General features: G+C 57.2%; 1 protein-coding gene across 4 annotated transcripts in view; it reads right to left on the bottom strand.

Moving 5' to 3' along the window:
• The window catches only part of TCF7 (transcription factor 7), a 31,889-nt gene extending 14,428 nt beyond the window's left edge, over window positions 1-17,461 (bottom strand). For all 4 annotated transcript variants that reach the window (XM_059174578.1, XM_059174577.1, XM_059174580.1 and 1 more), the window contains exons 1-3: window positions 17,067-17,461; window positions 16,835-16,901; window positions 16,208-16,332 (exon numbers count right to left, since the gene is read on the bottom strand). In XM_059174578.1, coding sequence (XP_059030561.1) covers window positions 16,208-16,332; window positions 16,835-16,901; window positions 17,067-17,318 — 444 coding nt within the window. In that variant the 5' untranslated portion in view covers window positions 17,319-17,461. The remainder of the gene's footprint in view (window positions 1-16,207; window positions 16,333-16,834; window positions 16,902-17,066) is intronic.
• Between the last annotated feature and the right edge of the window lie 1,935 nt (window positions 17,462-19,396).

Here is a 19,396-nt window from a genome sequence, read left to right as displayed (position 1 = left end):
CCCAGCCCACCCAGCTCCTTTCTCCTGGCTGCCTGCTCAGTTATCTGAGCCACTGCTTCCCTGACTCTCAAAATGCTTCGGCGGGTTCTAGGGCCCCTGGAATACAGTTCAGACCATACCACCTGCCTGCCTGCCTAACTGCCAGGGCTGCTGGCACCATGAGCCCCTCTGATGGAACTGGACCCACCAAAGGCCTCACTGCATGGTACCCCCACTCATCCTGGCACAGCCACGCAGGCCTGCCCCTCTCCTACCCAGGTACCTAGCTCTTCTCTGCCTCGGAGCCTTCGCCCACTCCCTCCTCTGTCCCCTCGTAATTTTCCATGCTTCCTCCTGCTCTCTACATGCGTTGCTCCTCATTCTGACCTCAGTCTAAGGGTCCCTTCCTTGGAAAGGACTGTGACCTGGCTGGGGTCCCCCAAGGTAGCAGGCAGAACTGGCTTGTTAGTCATCTCCGCCTGTCTGGGTTCTGGACTTGGCACATCCACTAAGACTTGCTGAACAAAAGGCCTCCAGAATCCCTGGTGCCCCAGAACCTATGCCCACCCCACCCCCCTCATCTGCATGGAGTACACTTCAGCCCACTTCTTCCGTATGCTCCCAGTGCTGGAGATGGAGACACACCTGTGGGGATGAACCCACGGGAGGCAGATCCACACCTCGAGCCTCGTGTTCCCTCCAGGGCAGAGGCTGACTAGACAGAGAGGTGGGCTACTGGTCCAGTTACTGTTCTCTCCGGCAGGTGCACAGAGGGGACGGTGCATACTGGAGATGTCACAGGTAACAAGCTATTCGTTAGCCATGTAGCCAAGTCCTCTATCAGGTCCGTACTGAGGGCCCTTGATGGGCTCTCGGGGTCTTCGGTGATGCCAGATGGCCACACTGTCTCCCCCACCCGCACACCCCCCATGCTCCGGGCACAGGGGCTGCTCATCCATCTGCCTCAAGAACTCTTCCCTGACTTGGCCTGGCCAATTCCCACCCATCTCACAGGCCTCATCATGAATGAGGTTTCCCCAGGAAGCCCTTCCTCCCCTCCCCGTGTGAGCAAGGGTTCCCTGCTGTGGCTCCCGACCACAGCACCAACCCTACTGTGCTGAGGCGACTATCCACTCGTCTAGCTCCACTGCTTCCCGAGATCGGAGCAAGTACCCTACACTGTTTCTTTTACCTCAGTTAAAGCTGGGTCCTCAAGGCTGGGGAGGGGGGTCTCTAGCAGGGCTGGGGGGGTGTTCCCCACATGAGCCAGTGTTTGGGGAGGATGTGGCAGCACTGGACAGCACCCAGGCTTGAGCTGGGCACAAGATAACGGCAGTACTTGGGAGGCTGGGAAGAGCTGGGGCCACTGCTTGGAGTCAGGGACCTTCTGTCTGACATCTGACACCGCATGCTGCCTCCTACCCCCGCCCCCAATCTCTTCCTGCCTGCAATATTTTGGCAGTCAGAATACCCAGAAAGTCTAAACCAAGGCTGCTGCTAGTTCCTATGGAGCCTTTGTGCTAATTAGAAAAAGTATGTCTTCCTGTCAACAGACACCTGGGCCCACACGAGGGCATATGGCTGAGGGTGCACGAGTAGAGGCTGGGCCTTAGCTCCTTGGCCTGCTCCCCTGCAAAGTCCCACACACTGGCCATGCTCAGATGTCCCCTCCACTTCTCACTTCTCTTCTCTGCCTTGCCAAGAGCCAGGCTCCATCCAGGGCTTGGCCCCAAGCATCCACTGTGGCCTTGGTCAGTTCCTGCTGGCTCCTCTCTCACCTCTAGGGCCCACCAGGGAGTCCCACAGCCCCCCCAGACCCATGTCTGCAGCTGGCACCCACTGTCCAGCACCAGTGGTTGCCATAGAATCCAGCCAACTGCTGAGTGGGAAGCTCCCCCAAGGCCTGGGACACTGAGGGTCAGTTTCCAAGAAGAAAGCAAGCCCCCCAGACCTTCCAAACAGGACTTGTCCACATATTGATGGGGCCCTGATGTGTGGGTCCCGGCAGACCCTAGCAGGGCCCGTGCCATTTTATCCCCAATCCCCACTCAGGGCCCTGCTGCCCAGGACATGGTGCTCTCCAGAGAACAGCCCGAAAGCTCCCCGCCCACAGCGTGCCGGACGCCTTGTGCCAGACACCCCCCACAGAGCATGGAGCCGTGGCCGTGTGGCTGGCCATGTGGCTGGCCGAGCTGGAGGACTGGGGGATGGGTGGACCACACCCTTGGGGACCGGGAGGCTTCGGTCCCACCTGCCAGCAGAGTACCATTGCTATGGTTGCACAGAGCCCTGCCAGGTGCGTGTGGCCAGTCTACCAGTGCCTGGTCTCAACATCAGATAACGGGGCCCTGCCACAGCAGAGGTGAGGACCAGAGTCCCTGCATGAGGCCTTGGCAAACCACAGGCCTGCTCTAGACCCAGCCTGGCCCCGAGGCTCCCTCTGAGCTAGCTGAACCTCACTGAGCTGAGTGGCCTGGCCCACAGCCTCCCGTGGTTTCTGTGCATTCGTTTACTTGTGTTTTCCTTCCTCCTCTTTGAGGTGAACGCCCCTCAGGACAGGATGTTTTTAGAGGAAAATAGACGCTTCCGGGAGCTGCTGCAGCCGAGCTGCTAGTTGATGCTACTGCCCCACGGTGTGGGGACTGTGCAGCTGCCCTGCCCTCCCCGCCCTCCCTGCCCAGGCAGTCCCCCTGCCAGCGCCTCTCCTGCGACTGGCTGCTCAGGAGCCTGCCATGGGCCGAGTAGGCCAGCACCACCTCGGAGCTCAGCCTGCCTGTGGCCGGAGGGAAACCAGGGCTCTGCAGTGAGGGACCTGGGGAAGTTCAAGATTTTGCTCCCCTAGGATTAAAGCCAACAGGCTCTGTAGGAAAGGCAGGAAGAAAAGAGCAGAGACAGAGTTAGAGAGAGCAGCCCCTGCCAGAAACAGCCAGAGCCCGGCAGAGCTCCACCGCCAACCAGCATCTGACTGGTCGTCCCTCGGCACTTTAAGGCATGGGCAGACCTTGCAGACAGGGAAAGCGAAGCCCAGAGAGGCTCAGCAACTTGCCCAAAGTCTCGGCACATAGAGACACATGTGGATTGGAATCCAGCCCCATGGGGTTCCTGGCCAGAGATCGTCGTCACTCAGGGGCAGACCTCACAGACTGGCTGGGAGCAGGGCCAGCATGGAGACCACACATGTGAAACCCAGGGCTCCCAGATTCCCCTTCCCTCACTCTGAGTCTCCCCACTCAGACCTCCAGGCCACCTGGGACCCAGGATCCCTGACGCTACTGGTTAACTCCCTGCTGAGAACCTTTCTTGTGTCACTCACTGACGAGCAGCAGCGTGCCTCTGACCTTCAACTAACCTGCGTGAAGGGTCCCTCCACCCTGTCCTGGTGGGAGCGGACTCAGTTTCTCAGTCATCAACAACTAAAGGAAATGTGAGAGGTCATTCCTCCCCCAGGGTCTGGCCTGTGCTCACCCCTCCACACAAAAGGAGGGCTATGGACAGCCGCTGGCCACGGCAGTGGCTCTCACCGGGGCCTGTCTAGAAGGGCAAGCATGCTGCCTAGGACGAAGAGCCCAGAGAGCCCAGGCAGCACCTCAAAAGGCGGGGGGCTGTCAGAACCTCCAGGGTGGGTAGGGGAGGAGACTTGGAGATCTCAGCACTGCATTCCTGCCCCGATTAACAGGAGCCAGCTTTGCTCTGAGGAACAAAGACATGACGTGGGTCTCTGGTCTGCTGTCTCTACCAGCCCCTGGAGGACAGTCCTGCCCTGGGGCCATAGCAGAAAGCTCCCTTGGGTCTCACCCTTGTAGTTCCTGCCATTAGCTTCTGCCACCCTTGGGGCTCTGCCTGGACTGAGCCGAGCAGTTTATGCCAAAGGAAACAAGGGACAGGGCAGAAAGGAGCTGCTGCAGGCTTCACGACTCTCACCAAGCCCTTCAGGCTCACTGTCCGCAGACTAAGGAGTGCAGGACTGCTTCGGCTGCCACAGGGGCCCTCTGAAGACAGAGCCCCTCACGAGGTTGAGTCAGGGGGTTCCAAAAACCGCACAAGACAGCTCTTACAGATAGTCACCTGGTGTAATAGTGTAAAAATACACGGGAGAAGGGGAAATACCAAATTCCTTGGGAGGATGAGGAGTACAGAGGGAGGGGTAGAGGTAGGGGTAGCCAAGGGGACCCAGCTAGGGCTATAAAACCCTTTTTTTTTTTCCTTCCCAAGAAGGAATGGATAGGTATGTTGTCTAAGAGGCAAGGAAGCATGGTCCTAAGGGCAGGAAACACAGAAGCCTGGGTTCAAATCACTCCCCCAGCACTTAGAAGGTACAGGTCTCCCTAAGCCTTGGGCTCCCCATCTGCATAATGGTCCTATCTCATGGGGTTGATGTTGGAATTAAATTAATAAAGAACAAAAGAAAGAAAAAAGACAAAAGCAAGCACGTCCCTAACCCAGGCTTTTCAGGAAAGCAGGACTTTGTGCCAGGCTGGGTCCACTAGCCCTTGATTTCCTTTGGACTTCTGCCTGATTGCTATCAGGCCAGACTGCCGAGCTCTTGACTGGACTTCAGTGACCAGAGCCAGGGGAATGGAGGCCAGAAGAAGCCAGAAAAAATTACTCTTGAAATGCCCCAGCAGGATGTGCCCATGGTGGGATGGGTGGGAGGCAACCCAGTGACAAGGGACAGGACACACCCATGTGCACGGACACCTCAGCTTCCTCAGTCAGGCTACTCCCAGTGACTCAGGGCCTAGGACAACTTCTGGTCCAACCCCACATCACATGGAGGAAGGCACCTACTCCAGAAAGGCCCAACCCTGAGCGCCAAGCTAAGCAAGGACCAGAGCCATAAAGCAAAGTGTCCACGAAAAGACAGTGAATTTCACGCTTTCGTCAGGAATCAGACCTGACTGATCTTAAATGTTATTTGGAAACACTTACCAGGGCAACATTTATTCTGGAAACCCCTGCTTCCAATCACGAAACACAACCCCCGTGGCCCTAACAACCCTGACTTGTCAGATATCCAAGGAGGAAAGTATCCTGCCTTGACCCAGGCCCAGGGCCATGAGGTCATGCCTGTGAGGGGCACTGAGGGCCAAGTGTGTCCTTGGGGCCAGAGAACCCAGCTGGACGCAGCTCCCGAGCCCAGCGAGGGGGGTTCCACTCAGCGCTGAGGCCTGCAGTGCCCCCATCTCCACACATTTGAGAACAAAGTGGCAGAGCACTGAGGAGCATGGACCTGGGGGTAAAAGAGACCCAAATCTAAGCCCCAACTCCTCCGGGTCCCAGCACGTCCTTTACCTTTCTGAGCCTCAGCTTCCCCATCTGGAAAATGAGAGAGCAGTAACAGTCACCACTTTCTCAGCTTCCTGTAAGGGTCTCCATACTGGGACTGAAAGTCCTGGGCGCCGGCAAGCACTTGGGGAGTTCGTGACACAGGGACTGCTAAAGCTGCCGTTACTCCCTCAACCACGGTTTGCTGAGCACCTGCACTACGCCATGCCCTGTGCAGGGACTGAGAGGCCAGTGGGGGAGAGGACAGATGGGGCCTTGGTCCCGTAGGTCATCTCCAGCCCTTTCTGACCCAAACCACCATCCCTGGAACCCCACCACCACAGAGCCATCAACCCTCCTGGCCTTGGCAACCCCAGCTGCATGTGTCCCTACACCCTGCAGACTATGGTCGTCCCCGAGCTCCACCCATGGGGCTGCCCACCACAGCTGGGCGGCTCCTGCCTCCACAATGCTTCAAGCTGGCCAGCGAGCTGTGGGGTGGCTGCCGCAGCCTGGCACACACCAAGCAGCCGCCCTGCCTGGACCCTGGCTGGACCCAGCAGAGACCTCACTGCTGCTGCCACAAAGCTCTCTACAGGCTGTCTCTCAGCATCCCTGAGGGCCCACCCACCCTCTGCCTGCCTGGCCACTGGGCCAGCCACAGAGCCATCTGATTTGAATGAAACTTCAAACTTAATGACTTTCATGCTGGTTATTTAAAACGCAATGTAATTTTCTTAAACACCCTATTATTTCCTTTGATAGCTACAAAGCTTCCCCCAATCCCATAAGCATGTTTATTTTTAGGGAAAAGAGTGGTTTACAGTTGGTCACAGAGACCATAGGGAGAGGGAACCCACAGAAAGCAGGGCAAAGAGTCAACTCCAGCAGCCTGAAGATCTGCAGCTGCCCTGCCTTCCTGCTGGGCCCGGCCCTCCGCCGACACTGTGGGGCCTGGGCCGGCTCCCACCCTTCTCACGCCAGCACATCAGCCAGTGGCCCTCCCGTCCACCACCTGACAGTGGCCAATGCTCCCCCTCCACAGGGCCTCCTGTTCTCATCTGTAAGATGGTACCACTAGCTTCCCAGTGAGTGTCCCACAGACATTCCAGGCATGTATGGAACTGGGAGAAGGTTCCTGGGGCCACCAACACAGCCCCAGCTGCCTCCCTCCTGCTTCCTCCAGACATTCTGCCCTGGGTAAAGCCTTGGGGCCTGAAGCTTTGACCAGCTGGATGAGATCTGTGCCCAGATAAAGTGGCCCCAGGCAGGGGCTGCCCACACTGGGAGGGTGGGTCAGTGTGGCCCTGCCAGTCAGGGCTCCCTGTCAAGGGAGGTGGCCTGCTGGTGGGTGTGCGTGCAGAGGTCAGCTGAGCCCCACCAATGCGGGGCGTCCTCTGGGAGTGGCTATTTTTAGATCCTAGGCTTTCATGTGGCCAAATGATGTGGAGTTTACAAAGCATTGGTAATGCGTTTCAGATGGTGGCCCAGCAGACCAGGAGGCTAGGTCTCTACCCCCAGAGCCAGGTCAGAGTTAGTCAGAATGCCCTCAGCCTGGACTCCCATTACCTGTCCCCCTCCTCTCATCTTCCTTGCTTGATGGGAAAGCTGGCCTAGAGCAGTCCCGGCAAGGCCAGCAAGCACCCCCTGAGGCCCACCTGAGTGGCAGGTGTCTCCAGCCCACACTTCTTTGAACCTCAGAAATCTTTCCTGGCCAGGGAGCCCACTGAGATATAGAGAAGGAAACTGAGACCTAGAAAGGTTAAGAGATTTGCTTGAGATCACACAGCCAGGAGGGAAGGTGGCCATGTCCTTTGGCTTCCTGCCTTCAGGGGCAAACTGGGCTTTCTGGGAGGGGGAGATGTGCCAAACCTGGGTAGGCAGCCCACACATGGTGGGGAGGGGCAGCCCTAACTGCCAATCCCCAAAGCCCACTCTTCTTGGGGTGGGCCATGTCCTGCCTACCCATGCCTTAGCCATGCATTCATCATTGAGAAGCAGAAGACAATGTGAGGCCCCAACAACTTTCCTGTCTCTGGAGAGAGAAATAATTGGCCCTCTTAATGGGAGGGGTAGAGGAAGCTTATTTGGCAGAATGTCTGCTTCCTCTGACCTCCAGGGAGTCCTGGTTAGGGAGTGGGCTATGGATAAAAGCTCTGTCACCAATCTTCCTCTGGGCTCTAAGACCATGTCTCTAGCAAAGCCCAGGCAGTCAGTCTCCACAGAACAAGCTCCACTGGCAGCCCCGCCACAGAAAAGGGCCAGACTCCTGCCCATCTTGGCCTTAGCCCAGGCCATGGCCCCCATCCAGCAGGGAGTGACCCTCCATGCATGAGGGGACTGCGCCAAGGGGAGTTCAAGGTTCCAGCAGGACCGGAACAGGCCAAACCCTATGACCAGGACAGACCCACCCGGGACCCACCTGAGAGACTATGCATGCTAAGGCCACATCTTTTCAAGGGGGAGCGGTGGTAACCAGGAGCAAAACCCAAGCATGCTGGATCTGTCAGTGTCGGGACCCCACTGCCTGAAAGAAGAAGCTGTCAATGTTCGAGGTTCTCAGAGACCCTGCCCAGACCAGAGTCCTGCTAAAGACAGAGCTGAGAAGAGGAGCTCTTTATGCCCTGGCCAAATCACCAGCGGACCAAGGGACCTGATCTCTGGGCTTCTGTTCCTCTCAGTCAACAGGAGGCCAAAGACCCTGGGCTCATGACTCTCGAGAGAGAGACTGGGAGTCAAATGAAAATGCAAACATCCACCTCTGAGGCTCTGTTTCCTTGTGTCAGCCTTGTGTCAGCACACTGGGTCTCCCTTGCCCAAAGCCTACCCCCTCCCTTGGCCTTTCGCACTCCTCTTACCAGCTCAGGGCCTCCCAGCGTCCACTCTGCCCCAGCTGCTAGCCCTGTCTGCCTTCCCGTCCATGTCCAACTCATACCATCAGCCAATAGTCAATGCCTGGCCCTTCTTTTTTTTTTTTTTTTTTAAAGATTTTATTTATTTGTCAGAGAGAGAGAGAGCACAGGCAGACAGAATGGCAGGCAGAGGCAGAGGGAGAAGCAGGCTCCCCGCTGAGCAAGGAGCCCGACTCGGGACTCAATCCCAGGATGCTGGGATCATGACCTGAGCCGAAGGCAGCTGCTTAACCAACTGAGCCACCCAGGCGTCCCCCGCCTGGCCCTTCTTGCTGCCAACACACTGCGTGTGCCCACCAGCCACTCCTGGGCTCTGGGACCAGTGCTGCCTGCATATCAAGGTCACATGCTGGGCCCTCCCTGCTGGCTCTTCTCCAGCCTCACTCATGCTCCTCATGGACCCCAGGCTTTGCAGTGCCCTTCCAATGACCAAGAACATACTCATTTCTGTTCTTCTCTGCTGAAACTGCCCCGCCCCCAGAGCGTTCTCCCACTTCACCTGCGCAGGGTTCGAGCTTGTCCTCTCAGGAAGCTCTTCTGGCTGCCACCCAACCAGCCTCTCCTTCCTTGTTGCCTTTCATCCAACTTGGACAGAACCTCGAAGTTAACTGTGAGCCCCCAGGAGAGTCTCTGCCTCAAGAGGCTTGAGCTCGGTGGGGTAGAGACTATCACCCCTCTGTGCTGAGCCAAGGCCAAGCATGCAGGGGCTCAGAAAGGCCAAAAAGGGCCTGGAACCAGGATTCTAGATACAGCAGCCACTCTGTCACAGGCCAGCTGAGGCCCTGGCGCCACTGTGTTCCACGCTGCCACAGGGGAGCCAGCTAATGAGCTGAGGGGCAGCAGGTGAGGGGGCTGCATCCCAGCTCAGCTTCAGAAGCACCCCCCCGCCACCTAGCACAGCACCCTTTGCAGGAGAGCTCTTCACCCCGTGTTAGTAACCCACCCCTCCCCCGTATTTAATACTCATAGCATCGGCCGTGTACCAGGGACCCCACACACACTGCCTGCCCCAGGAACCCAAGGAGGTCAGAACCCTCCTTCTCGTTTCTAGTTGAGGAAACTCGGGCTTCCAGCAGTTAAGGAACTCATGCAGGGTCTCTCAGCCAAGGAGTGGCAGATACAGAATTTGAGGGTGAGTCTTCCAGACAATGCTTTCCCTTTCTGTGACTCTAAGGGGCCTTGGATAGGTCCCTTCCCTGACCTGGCCTCCTGTCCCTACTGGTAGAAGGAGGGTGGTTACCCAAAGATCTGTGCACTGTACTGTTGGGGAAGGGGGGCCCTGTGACCTGATAAAACACCTGTTTCCTCCACCAGAGTCTTGTTTGTACACAGCGGCAGGAAGCAGCCAGTCACAAGGCGTGAGGGAGTGTCACTGTATGGCTTCAGGACCACAGGCACCGAGGAGCTCCTAGGGAGGCGGCAGCACCCCTGCCCCTCCCTGCAACTGGACCCACCCTCATCCAGCCTGACCTCAGCAGTCATTTGACTTGCAAGCAGGGCCCCCCGAGTCCATTCTCACCGCTCAGCTGAAACGCCTTTGCTGCAGGGGCAAGGGGTAGGCTGTGGTCTTAGGAGACTCAGGAGACCCAAGAGGCCATGGGTCCCAAGCAGCCTTAGGGAGGCTGCCCTGAAGCCCGTCCCTCTTCTGCCCCACTCACACCTGCATCTGGAGCACCTGGGGAGGGAGGCAGAACTATGGAAGTGGCTTAGTAAAACCCTAGGACAACTGGGTGAAGACTACCGGGCCTTGGTGACCAACGCAGGGCTCTGTCAGCCCCGCCAGCCCACTGAGCTAGAGGAGTGGGCAGCGGTCGGTAACTGCAGCCCCTGGGGACGGCGGCGGCAGGGGTCTGCAGGAGGAGCCTGCTTTGTGGTGCTCTCCTGACCCTGAAAGGCAGCAAGATGGCACCCTGAAAGTAAAGTCGCACCCTGGGGCCTGCAGATTTTCCAAATACCACAAGTCTTCCAAGTCAGGAAGGAATGCAAGTCAAAATAACTTTTAAGTCCCATTTCCCACCATGAACCTATTAAATGAACAACAGAAAAGAAGAAACTCCATGTTGGGACTTTGAGTGATTAGACACTGCAAGGAACCCACAGCAAACCGGCGCTGGAGGGGAGCAAAATGCTCTAACTATTGCTACCATTTTATTTTTAAGATTTTATTCTTTTATGTAATCCCTACCCCAGGTGTGGGGCTCACATGCACGACCCCAAGATCAAGAGTCTCATGCTCTACCCACCGAACCAGCCAGATACCCCTGATTTTTCCTGCCTTTTGACCTGGTAATTTTCCTTCAGAGTATTGCTCCAAAAAAATAATCAAAAAGGAAACTAAGGAGTGATTTGTACATAGCATCATTCCCACTGGCAAGGAAGGCAAGCTGTGAGCAAACTAGAAGCTGCCTGAGGGATAACAAAGATGCTGTCGGTGGGCACCATCTGGGGGTGCAAATATGTACCCCCACACCAGGGGAAGAACTGGGGCAAGACATGACAGGGTGCAGGCACGGGTGACCATGTGAGCCAAGGTCTGAGAACGGTCTGGGTAACGTCTTACACAAAGGGCTTCTAGATGGCTGGGGAAGGGGGGCCTCCTTTCAGATGAGTCTTTGGGCATGGTAGGAGAGGATCTCAGGATGGACTGAGCAGTGAGGGCTCCCATCCTGGCTCCAAGAACAGTACTTCCCCCTCCCAAGAATTCCTAGGTGAGGTACGGGAGCAAAAAAGGGGCCCATACACAGGATGCCTGGGTGACTCGGTTGGTTGACTGTCTGAGTCCGGATTTCAGCTCAGGTCACGATCTCAGGGTCTTGGGATCCAGACCCATGTGGGGCTCCCTGCTCAGTGGGGAGTCTGCTTGAGATTCTCTCCTTCTCCCTTTGCCCCTCCCTCCGCTTGCTTGCTTACTCTTTCTCTTAGAATAAATAAACCTTAAAAAAAGAAAGAAAGAGGGACGCCTGGGTGGCTCAGTTGGTTGGACGACTGCCTTCGGCTCAGGTCATGATCCTGGAGTCCCAGGATCAAGTCCCGCATCAGGCTCCCAGCTCCACAGGGAGTCTGCTTCTCTCTCTGACCTCCTCGCTCATGCTCTCTCTCACTGTCTCTCTCTCAAATAAATAAATAAATAAATAAAGTGGCCTATATACCTGTGCCCCTGTCCCAAGCTGGCCCCCAGGGCTCTGACCCCCAGGCCCCTGGGACCCAAAGTAGAGATACAACCCTCCAGATGGAAGTCTAACCACTGAGCCACCACTAGCCCCAGATGAGCTAGGAGAGCAAGGGAAAAGGGATCAATTATGGCCAAACCCCCACCTCCCAAGCCCAGGACATGCAGGCACTGCTGCCTCCACTCCACACTCCAGCTCTGGCAGGAGGGCTCACCACTCCCACTGTGTGAATGAGGAGACGAAGGTAGAGAGACACTTTGGACAAATGGGCTGCCTTTAGCCTCAGTACAACGAACGAGTGCATCATAAAGCAAGGCCACCCACTATGGCCTGGAGAACCAAGGTGGGTGATGCAGCAAAGGCCTGGGGGAATGATAGAGGGCCCCACTTGGATGTTCATAGGAGGTGTTTCTGGGTAAGTGATATTTGAATTCGGCCCTGAAGGACAAATGAGAAGGTGGCAGCTATCTGAGAGCTAGGGAAGAGAATTCCTAACTGAGAGAACAAGGGCAAAAGTCCTGAGGTGGAAAGAACAGGATGAGTGGGAAGCAGAGGGAGACAGTGCAGTAGCTGCTATTCAGGGAAAGAGGAAGAGTATGGTGCAGACAAGGGGGTGCTATCCGCAGGGCTGGCCCACCCAGGCACTAGGGCTGTGGTGAGTGGTTTGGACTTTACTCCCAGAGCAATGGAAAGCCACTGTGGGGTTTCAGCAGGCAAGAGAAGGGATCTTCTCTTGCTGGGCTGCTGTGGGGAACCTGGGTTGGGGGTTAGGGCAGGGGTTTGGGGGAGGGATGCCAAGGTCAAGGCAGAGGGAGCCCCGAGGTGGCCGTTACTGCCTTCTGGGTGAGTGATGGCCGAGGCTGGGCTTTAGACGGAGACTAAAGTGGAGAAGTGGGAGATCTGGCGTGTTTGGAGGGGAGCCCGGTACTCTTTGTGCTCATGTGCTGGCCAAATCTGCACCTTCAGGAAGTTGCTTGGTGGACCCTCCTCCACAGCCCAGAGCCCACATGGGGGCCAGCTCCACCCAGGATGCCCCAGCAGGGCTTTCTGTGACAGCACCCCTCCAACCAGGGCTGTCTGGTCATCTGTCTCCTCCACTCGGCCAGGCACTCCCAGAGGCAGAGGCTGGTTGTGATCTCTCGGGTGCCCGGCCTGATGCCAGACCCCTTCTAACAAGGTTCACTCCAACCAGGGCTGATGATCAACCCTCACTAACTGTCCCCAGCAACACCAGGCTGCTCCCTCTCTCTGAGGCTATGGAGGGCTGGGTGGGTGCATCTCTGCAGAGCTTCCCTGGACATGGTGGCTTGTGTCAGCAGCACTTCCTTCCTCTGCTCAAGTCTTGCTCATACGTGCACCTCCTGCTCCCCACAAGGGCTTGTTTCTCAGCCCTCATCTGACCTCAGACCCTGGAGTCTGGGAATGTGAGCTCAACGGCCTGGAACCCAACCATGAGTCCACTGCCTCCTGGGTTCCCCGACATTGGAACTGATGCCCAAGCCCATGGCTTGAGGGGCATGCACACACACTGGGACAGCTGCAGAGGTCAGGCCTAGGGAACGGCCCCAAGTCCCTGCAAGAGCCAAAAGGCTCAGTCTTTTCCTTTTTTTCAACTGAGATGTAATTTGCATATCATAAAATTTACTGTTAAAAGTATACAGTTCAGCGGTTTTAATGTATTCACAAGGTTGTGTACCCATCACCACCGTCTAATTCCAGAACACATTCATCACCCCAAAAAGGAACCCCTTACCCATTAGCAATCAACCCCCATTCCCATCTTCGCTCAGCCCCTGGCAACCACTCATTTGTGCCCCATCTCTACAGATTTGCTTATTCTGGACATTTCATCTAAACGGCAAAAGGCTCAGCAGCCTTCCAGGTCATAGACTCCAAGTGGAGCCCACAGAAAGGACCCCAAGAGCAACCTGCCCTCATCTTTTTTCTGAGAAGATCTGCGCCAGTCCGGGAGTCTCACCCATCCAAGAGTCTGAGTTTCCTAGGGAGCGATGCCTTATTCGTCCCAGAATTTCCTCAAAGTCAGGCCCAGGACAAGCTTACTGGCCCTTCTACTCCCACCCCCAATCTCAGAGCAAAACAGAACAAACAAAACAGAAACAAGGAGCGACTACTCGTTGAGGCCAGGAACAGTCTGCAAGCCCACATTAGATGCCTCACAAACATCAGCCATGAAATAAACTTTGACCTAATTCTCCCTTCCCAAAACTGAGTTCACTAGAAGCCACGTACCAGAAAAGAAGCACCCTTTTAGGAAAAAAAAATCTTCCTCTACCCACTGGCAGCTGGCTGTGAGGTGGTCATTTGGTCCGCCGCCCCGGCAAGATTTGAGTCTGCCCACTTAGAGACATCCAACATGGTAACCACATGGGCATGCCGCCCACAAGTGGGTAGAGGAGGACCCTGGCATGGGCTTTCCCCACTGTGTGGGGAGGTTAGGCGACTGGCCTTAAGAACACTTCAGCACAACTGTCGACTGCCTGGATTCTCTCAGAGAGGGCAAAGGGGGCCAGGGGCCTAGTTCCCCACAGGCAGGGGCGGGACAGCATGACATCTGTCCCCATAAAGAGGGGTTTAGGAAAGCAGAGCTTGGGAAGAAACCTCCAAAGGTAGTTTTTCCTCAAGGCCCTACAATGGACTTCAGACCCACTATAAGAGTATCTTTTCTGTTATATGTGCTCCCAAAACATGGAGTCAATCAAATTTGCGTTTTAAAACCAATAGTATTTTAAACATCCATACAACTTTTCAGGTTAATACAAGCAACTACCCCGATTTGCTATTCACTTTTAACTATCAGGTTTGCTTAAAAGAGGCTCCCCTATATTCATGGACATCTTCCCCACCTGGTGTCACCCCAACTTAGGCCCTTGAATCTATCCTTGTCCCCAGCCCCACAGAACAGCTGGTTTCAGCACATTGAACATCAGCTCCAGAGCTGGTCCTCCTCCTCCAGTGTTTCCCAGAAGCCAGGCAGTGGGAGGCTGCAGCTGGGTGGGGAGTAGGGCAAGGGAATTTACCTCTATAGGAGACTGTACTATACAGAAAAGCCTCTGCTATAGCTTAAGAAAGATGCCCAAGTTGAAAAAACAAATGACACGGGCCAGGGTAATAGTGATGTTTCTGCCCTCACCCCCCACCCCAATCCTGACTGTTGGAGTTGGCCATCCATCCGCCTACACTATGACCAGTGTGAGCTTAAGGACACCAAATGGTCCCGTTACCACACCCTTAAAGAAAACGAGGCCCTCCCACTCTGGGCACTCTCCCACTGGCCCAAGCCATGAAAGGAACGCAGAAATCCTGCCTCTTCCCTGGACCGCTGTGGAATCACAAGAGCCTGGAGGGGAGCTGCCCCTCCTAGGACTGTTCTAGGGCCTAGGTCTTTCGTCTACTCAAGGCTGTCACGGTGACCCCAGCACCCTGTGCAAGCAACTCACCTGCTAGCAATTTGGCAGCACTGTGTTATATCAAGTTGGCCCAAAATCTAAGGGTTTAGACGTTCTAAGAAACCCAGGAAGCATCTATGCTTAGCATCCACTTGAGTAGGGCAGAGATCTCTGGAGAGAGGCTCTGCATCAGGTGGCAAGGTCAGAGGGCAACCCCTTGCCCCACAGACTTGAAAGAAGTGAGCACCTCATAGACAGAACCACCCTAGAGCAGAAGAACCACTCAACCAACATGCTGCTTCTGCCTATGAGAAAACATGGAGTCTAAGGGGCAAGGAGCTCATTCCTACAGTCAACAGTTAACCAAGTTTTCCATTCTGGGGTTTCTAGAGAGAAGCCTCGGTCTGTCTTCTCACCTCCCAGCAGCTTCAGCATGAAAACAGCTTTCAGAAGCAACCCTCCTCCCTCCCGATCTGAAACAGCCTGGCAGTCATCCTCTTCCCTCGGAGGTGACCCCCCCCAACTGTGACCCCCCCCCAACTAGCCATGTGAGCCTCCGCACTGGGCCTCCATTTTCAGCCACCAGAGTTCCCCAAACACTTGGTGTACTCCAGGCGCTCTAATCTCACCCTCGACTTAGGCCAGCTGAGGACAGTCTGAACCACTAATCTCAACTTTTTTTTTAAGTGCAGTTGTACTGCTCCAATGCACTCAGAATAGGCTCTTCACCCTTTAGATCATCTGTACCAATGAGGCAGAAAAGCATGGTTTGTAATAATCACGGAATCTTTCTGAAGCGCTTAAACATATTCAATTAGTGAAGTCATTAAACGGGCCCCTTACCCACACCACTGATTTGAAATACCTCTGCTAACCCTTCCCAGAGCTTATGAGAGAAAATGCTTTCTACACCTAGCGTTCAGTGGCTAGCCTAGCCCGGGTGGCTCGGGCTGGAGGCAGTCTGCTCTCCCGGGTCTTTCTCTGGCAAGGGGGTATTCATGACAATAAGGGGAGAGTGAGTACAGCCTGTTTCTCCTGCACAAGGAGGAGCTCTGAAACACACTAGCCTTTCTGCCCATTTCTCCAAACACCCAGGCTTGGAGCTTAGGCTGGGGGAGTAGGCAAACTACTAACTCCACAGCTAAGATCACCCTACCAACATTACCCAACAAATTCTGGGAAAAGACTCTACCCTGGCATTACCTAGCACCAGGACAAGGGCCTGCACCTGCTTGTGAGCAACTTAGGAAGACAAAAGCCAACAGCTGGAGAGAAGAGGGTGCCTAGGGTGGTCTCTCTCCTTCCTTCAGCAAAGTTCTCCTGGTTCAGATCCCACTGGGTGTGTATGGGAAAAAGCACCAGAACAGTTCTCATCTATCTTGTTCTAGGCAAAAGTCACTTGTTGCCCATGTCCCACATACCTGGTCAAGGAGGTAACAAGCACAAGGCCTGCCCGGCTGCCGGGGCCACTTACCAGCGGGGGCTGCGGCTGGGGGTGCTGCCCTGCTCCCGAGGGGGGAGGGTAGTGCATGAGCAGATTGAAGGCGGAGTAGACGGTGTCTTTGTACATGCCGCTGGCGCACTCCGGGGCCTTCAGGCCTGGAAAAACCACAGCTGGGTCAGACGTGCCCGACTGGGTGGCTCGGGCTGGAAGCAGTCTGCTCTCCAGAGAAAGAACTGCCGAGGGGTCCCGCTCACGTGTGACCGGAGAAGGCACGGGCCCCAGGTGCCTCTGTTCCGACGAAGGACCACGAGTTCAGGCCTCCCCTTGGCGGCCCCTACTTGACCCCCAGCCCGCCCTCTGGCCAAGGAACCTGGGCCAACGCTTTCTCCTGAAGGCTGGGGATTAGGCAGTCACCTGGGCAGGAGGGGAGGCGGAGATGGCGGGGGTCTGTTTACTCCTATAAAGGTCAGGGCACCGGAAGTGACTCGAGCCCAGCGGCGCCCGGGAAACCCGCCCCCAACTCCCCCCGCCCTGGCTTTGCCGCCTCCTTGATCTGCCGTGGGGGGTGGCCCTCCGGTGCCCCCAACCCCGTCCTCGGAGGCCCCCCTGTGCCACCCGGACCCTTAGCGGGTGGAGGGGAGGTGGGCCGAAACTCACCGTCCTCCAGAGACTCTGGAAGTTTGTCCGGGAAAAGTCTCTGCGAAGCGTGCTCCCGTCCGAGCGCCTGCGGGGAGATCCAGAGGGACCGTGAGGGGCGCCGAGCTCGCGGCCCGGGGCAGAAGGGGTCTGAGGGATGGGTACCCCGAGGGCCCGGGAGGGCGGGGCGGGGCCGGCCGGGCGCGGGGAACGGCGGGCGCGGGAGTGGCGCGGGTCACGGGCCGGCGCTCACCTCACCCCCGACCTCCGCCTCGTCGCGGGCCCCGGTGCCGGCCCCCGGGACCCCCGCGCCGCCCGCCGCGCCCTCGGACTCATTGACCAACGACGACTTGAGCTCGGCCAGGTCGCGCTCGGGGCCCGCGGCGCTGTCGCGACTCTTGTCGTCCTGCTCCTCGCCCTCGTCCTGGAAGGCCAGCAGTTCGTCAGGCGCGCCCAGGTCGTCGCCCCCGCCCGCGCCGCCCCCGCCGGAGTCCAGCTGCGGCATGGTGCGCTCCGCCCGCCGGGGAGCGGGGCGCGGGGCGCGGGGCGCGGGAGTTCGGGGCGCGGAACCGGCCCGGCAGGCGGCGAGCCCGGAGTCCGGACCTCCGAGCTCGAAGCACGGCGGGCGGAGCGCGGGCTGACTCCGCCTGGGCGGGCTGCGGGCGCGGGGCGCGGGCGCCAGGCTGAGCGGCTCCTGGAGCTGGCGGGTCCGAACATCAAAGGCGCCGCGGGCCCAGTGCGGGGGGCGGGGCGGGAACGCCGGGGGCGGGTCCTATGGGTGGGCGGGGGCCAAAGTCGCCCCGCCCAGCCCCTCCTCTCCCGGGAGAGGCTGGGACGCGAGCAGCGCGCACGATCTTAAAGGGCTCGCTCTCTCCGGCGTCACTCTGGCGTCCGGACCTTTCTTCCGAAATGTGGGAACTCTAAAGGAGACTCCTCACCCAGCTTCCTCACCTACAATAAGGGATTCCCGCTCTGCACCCAGGTTCTCCCCCAAGTGCCGAGGGACCGGATCCCCTAGGCCCTGCAGCGGGAGCTGGAACGCAAGCCTAGGTGTAATTGCGTCGGTGAGCCAGCCAGTGTGTCCAGGGCTTGAAACGGGGCTTCCTGGAGGTGGGAGGCTGTTCGAGACTGCGCGAACCCCGGCTTTCAGGGTTAGGATTCCTCAAATTCCCGTTCTCTGTCCTGTTCTCCAACCCTAGGCCGGTCTGGGACCTCCTTCCAGGCAGCCCAGATACAACCCGAACACGAGCATATTCCCCTCGCACATTTATGGAATGCCTGTTGCATGCGGGGCTCGTGCACCACAGATGTGACGTGCCTCTCAGCCCTGTGGCATCTCTGAGGCGCGAACAGAGCCAAGAGAACAAGGAGGAAGGATCCCCCAAACCCCGTGAGGGTCCTTCAGCCACCCACCCCCTCCTTCCCTCCCTCCCTCCCAACTCAGTTCTAAGCCTAGAACCTGGGGCCCAGGGATGCGAGGCTTTGGGCGGACACGTGGGCCGCCGGATTCCGACGAGGTGTGGATCATCAGAAGCAAGTCTACACGGGAAGTCGCATTCCCATGGAGCCAATGGACTCGGAGCCTGACGCCCGCGGATTCTCGCAAGATCCAGGTTGCGGACTCCATTAGGGTCAGAGGAGAGCGGGAACATGCGCCAGCTTCCGTCATGTCTACAATGCACCCGGGGCCGTGTCCACGCAGGCCTCCACAGCACGCTTGGCCTCGGCTCCACCAGTGTATCTGCGAAAGACACACGTCCTTTAGAGTCGCGGTGCAGTGAACCGCAGCCCCGCAGCTGGTTTCTGAGTTGGATTCAGTGTAGACTTCCCCATCTCTCCTTAGAGCACAGGGACAGAGGGTATTTGAGAAGGAGGGTGTCTTGGACGCCTCTCCTGCTCGGAGACCCACGGGACCCCTGGCAGCCGCGCAAAGCCGGGCCGGAAGAGGGCCGCACCGCCCCTCCCGGTCCGGGCCCAGCCTGGCTGGCTGCGGATCAAAGAACCAGGGCCGTCCTTCTCGGAGTTCAGATCCTATCTGCGGCCGCTCAGCGGGGCGGCTGGGCCTCCTACTGCATGGCTGGAGTGCCCACTTTTCCTCCCTTCCGGGGGCTGGGGGTGGGGATTCCTAGTGCTCAGTTCGGCGATGGAGATGTGGAGAAAAGCCTGCCCATTAGGTTCCCCTAGTTTCCTTTTCTGGGTGTGAGCTTGCTGCTGAGTCTCACTTTGTCCCCACTGGGGATCCCCAACAAATCTTAGCCTGGTAGAAAGGGGAAAAGGCATAGGAGGAGGGGCTCATGCCCTCCCCCTCCTCAGCCCTTGAGGTTGTAAGATCTAACTGGGCACGAGCCTCCTCTGGGGAAGCTGAATAGGAAGATGGATCTGCCTAACTCAAAGGATTTGGGTGACCCTGCTAAACTGGGGTCCCTTTCAGGGTGACCCCAGCTTAGCAGGAGCCTCCTCCAGGACAAAGGTCCCCAGACCCATGAGTGGACACAGGACAGTGGCAGCCCACGGAGAGAGGAGAGAAGTCAGGGCAACAGTGAGGTGGTTTGTTCTTCTCAATAAGGCTGAATTTTTTCAGCT

Source organism: Mustela lutreola, chromosome 5 (genome assembly GCF_030435805.1).
Source record: "Mustela lutreola isolate mMusLut2 chromosome 5, mMusLut2.pri, whole genome shotgun sequence".
In the NCBI taxonomy this organism is placed as follows: Eukaryota; Metazoa; Chordata; class Mammalia; order Carnivora; family Mustelidae; genus Mustela; species Mustela lutreola.
This window is presented reverse-complemented; position numbering and strand designations above follow the sequence as displayed.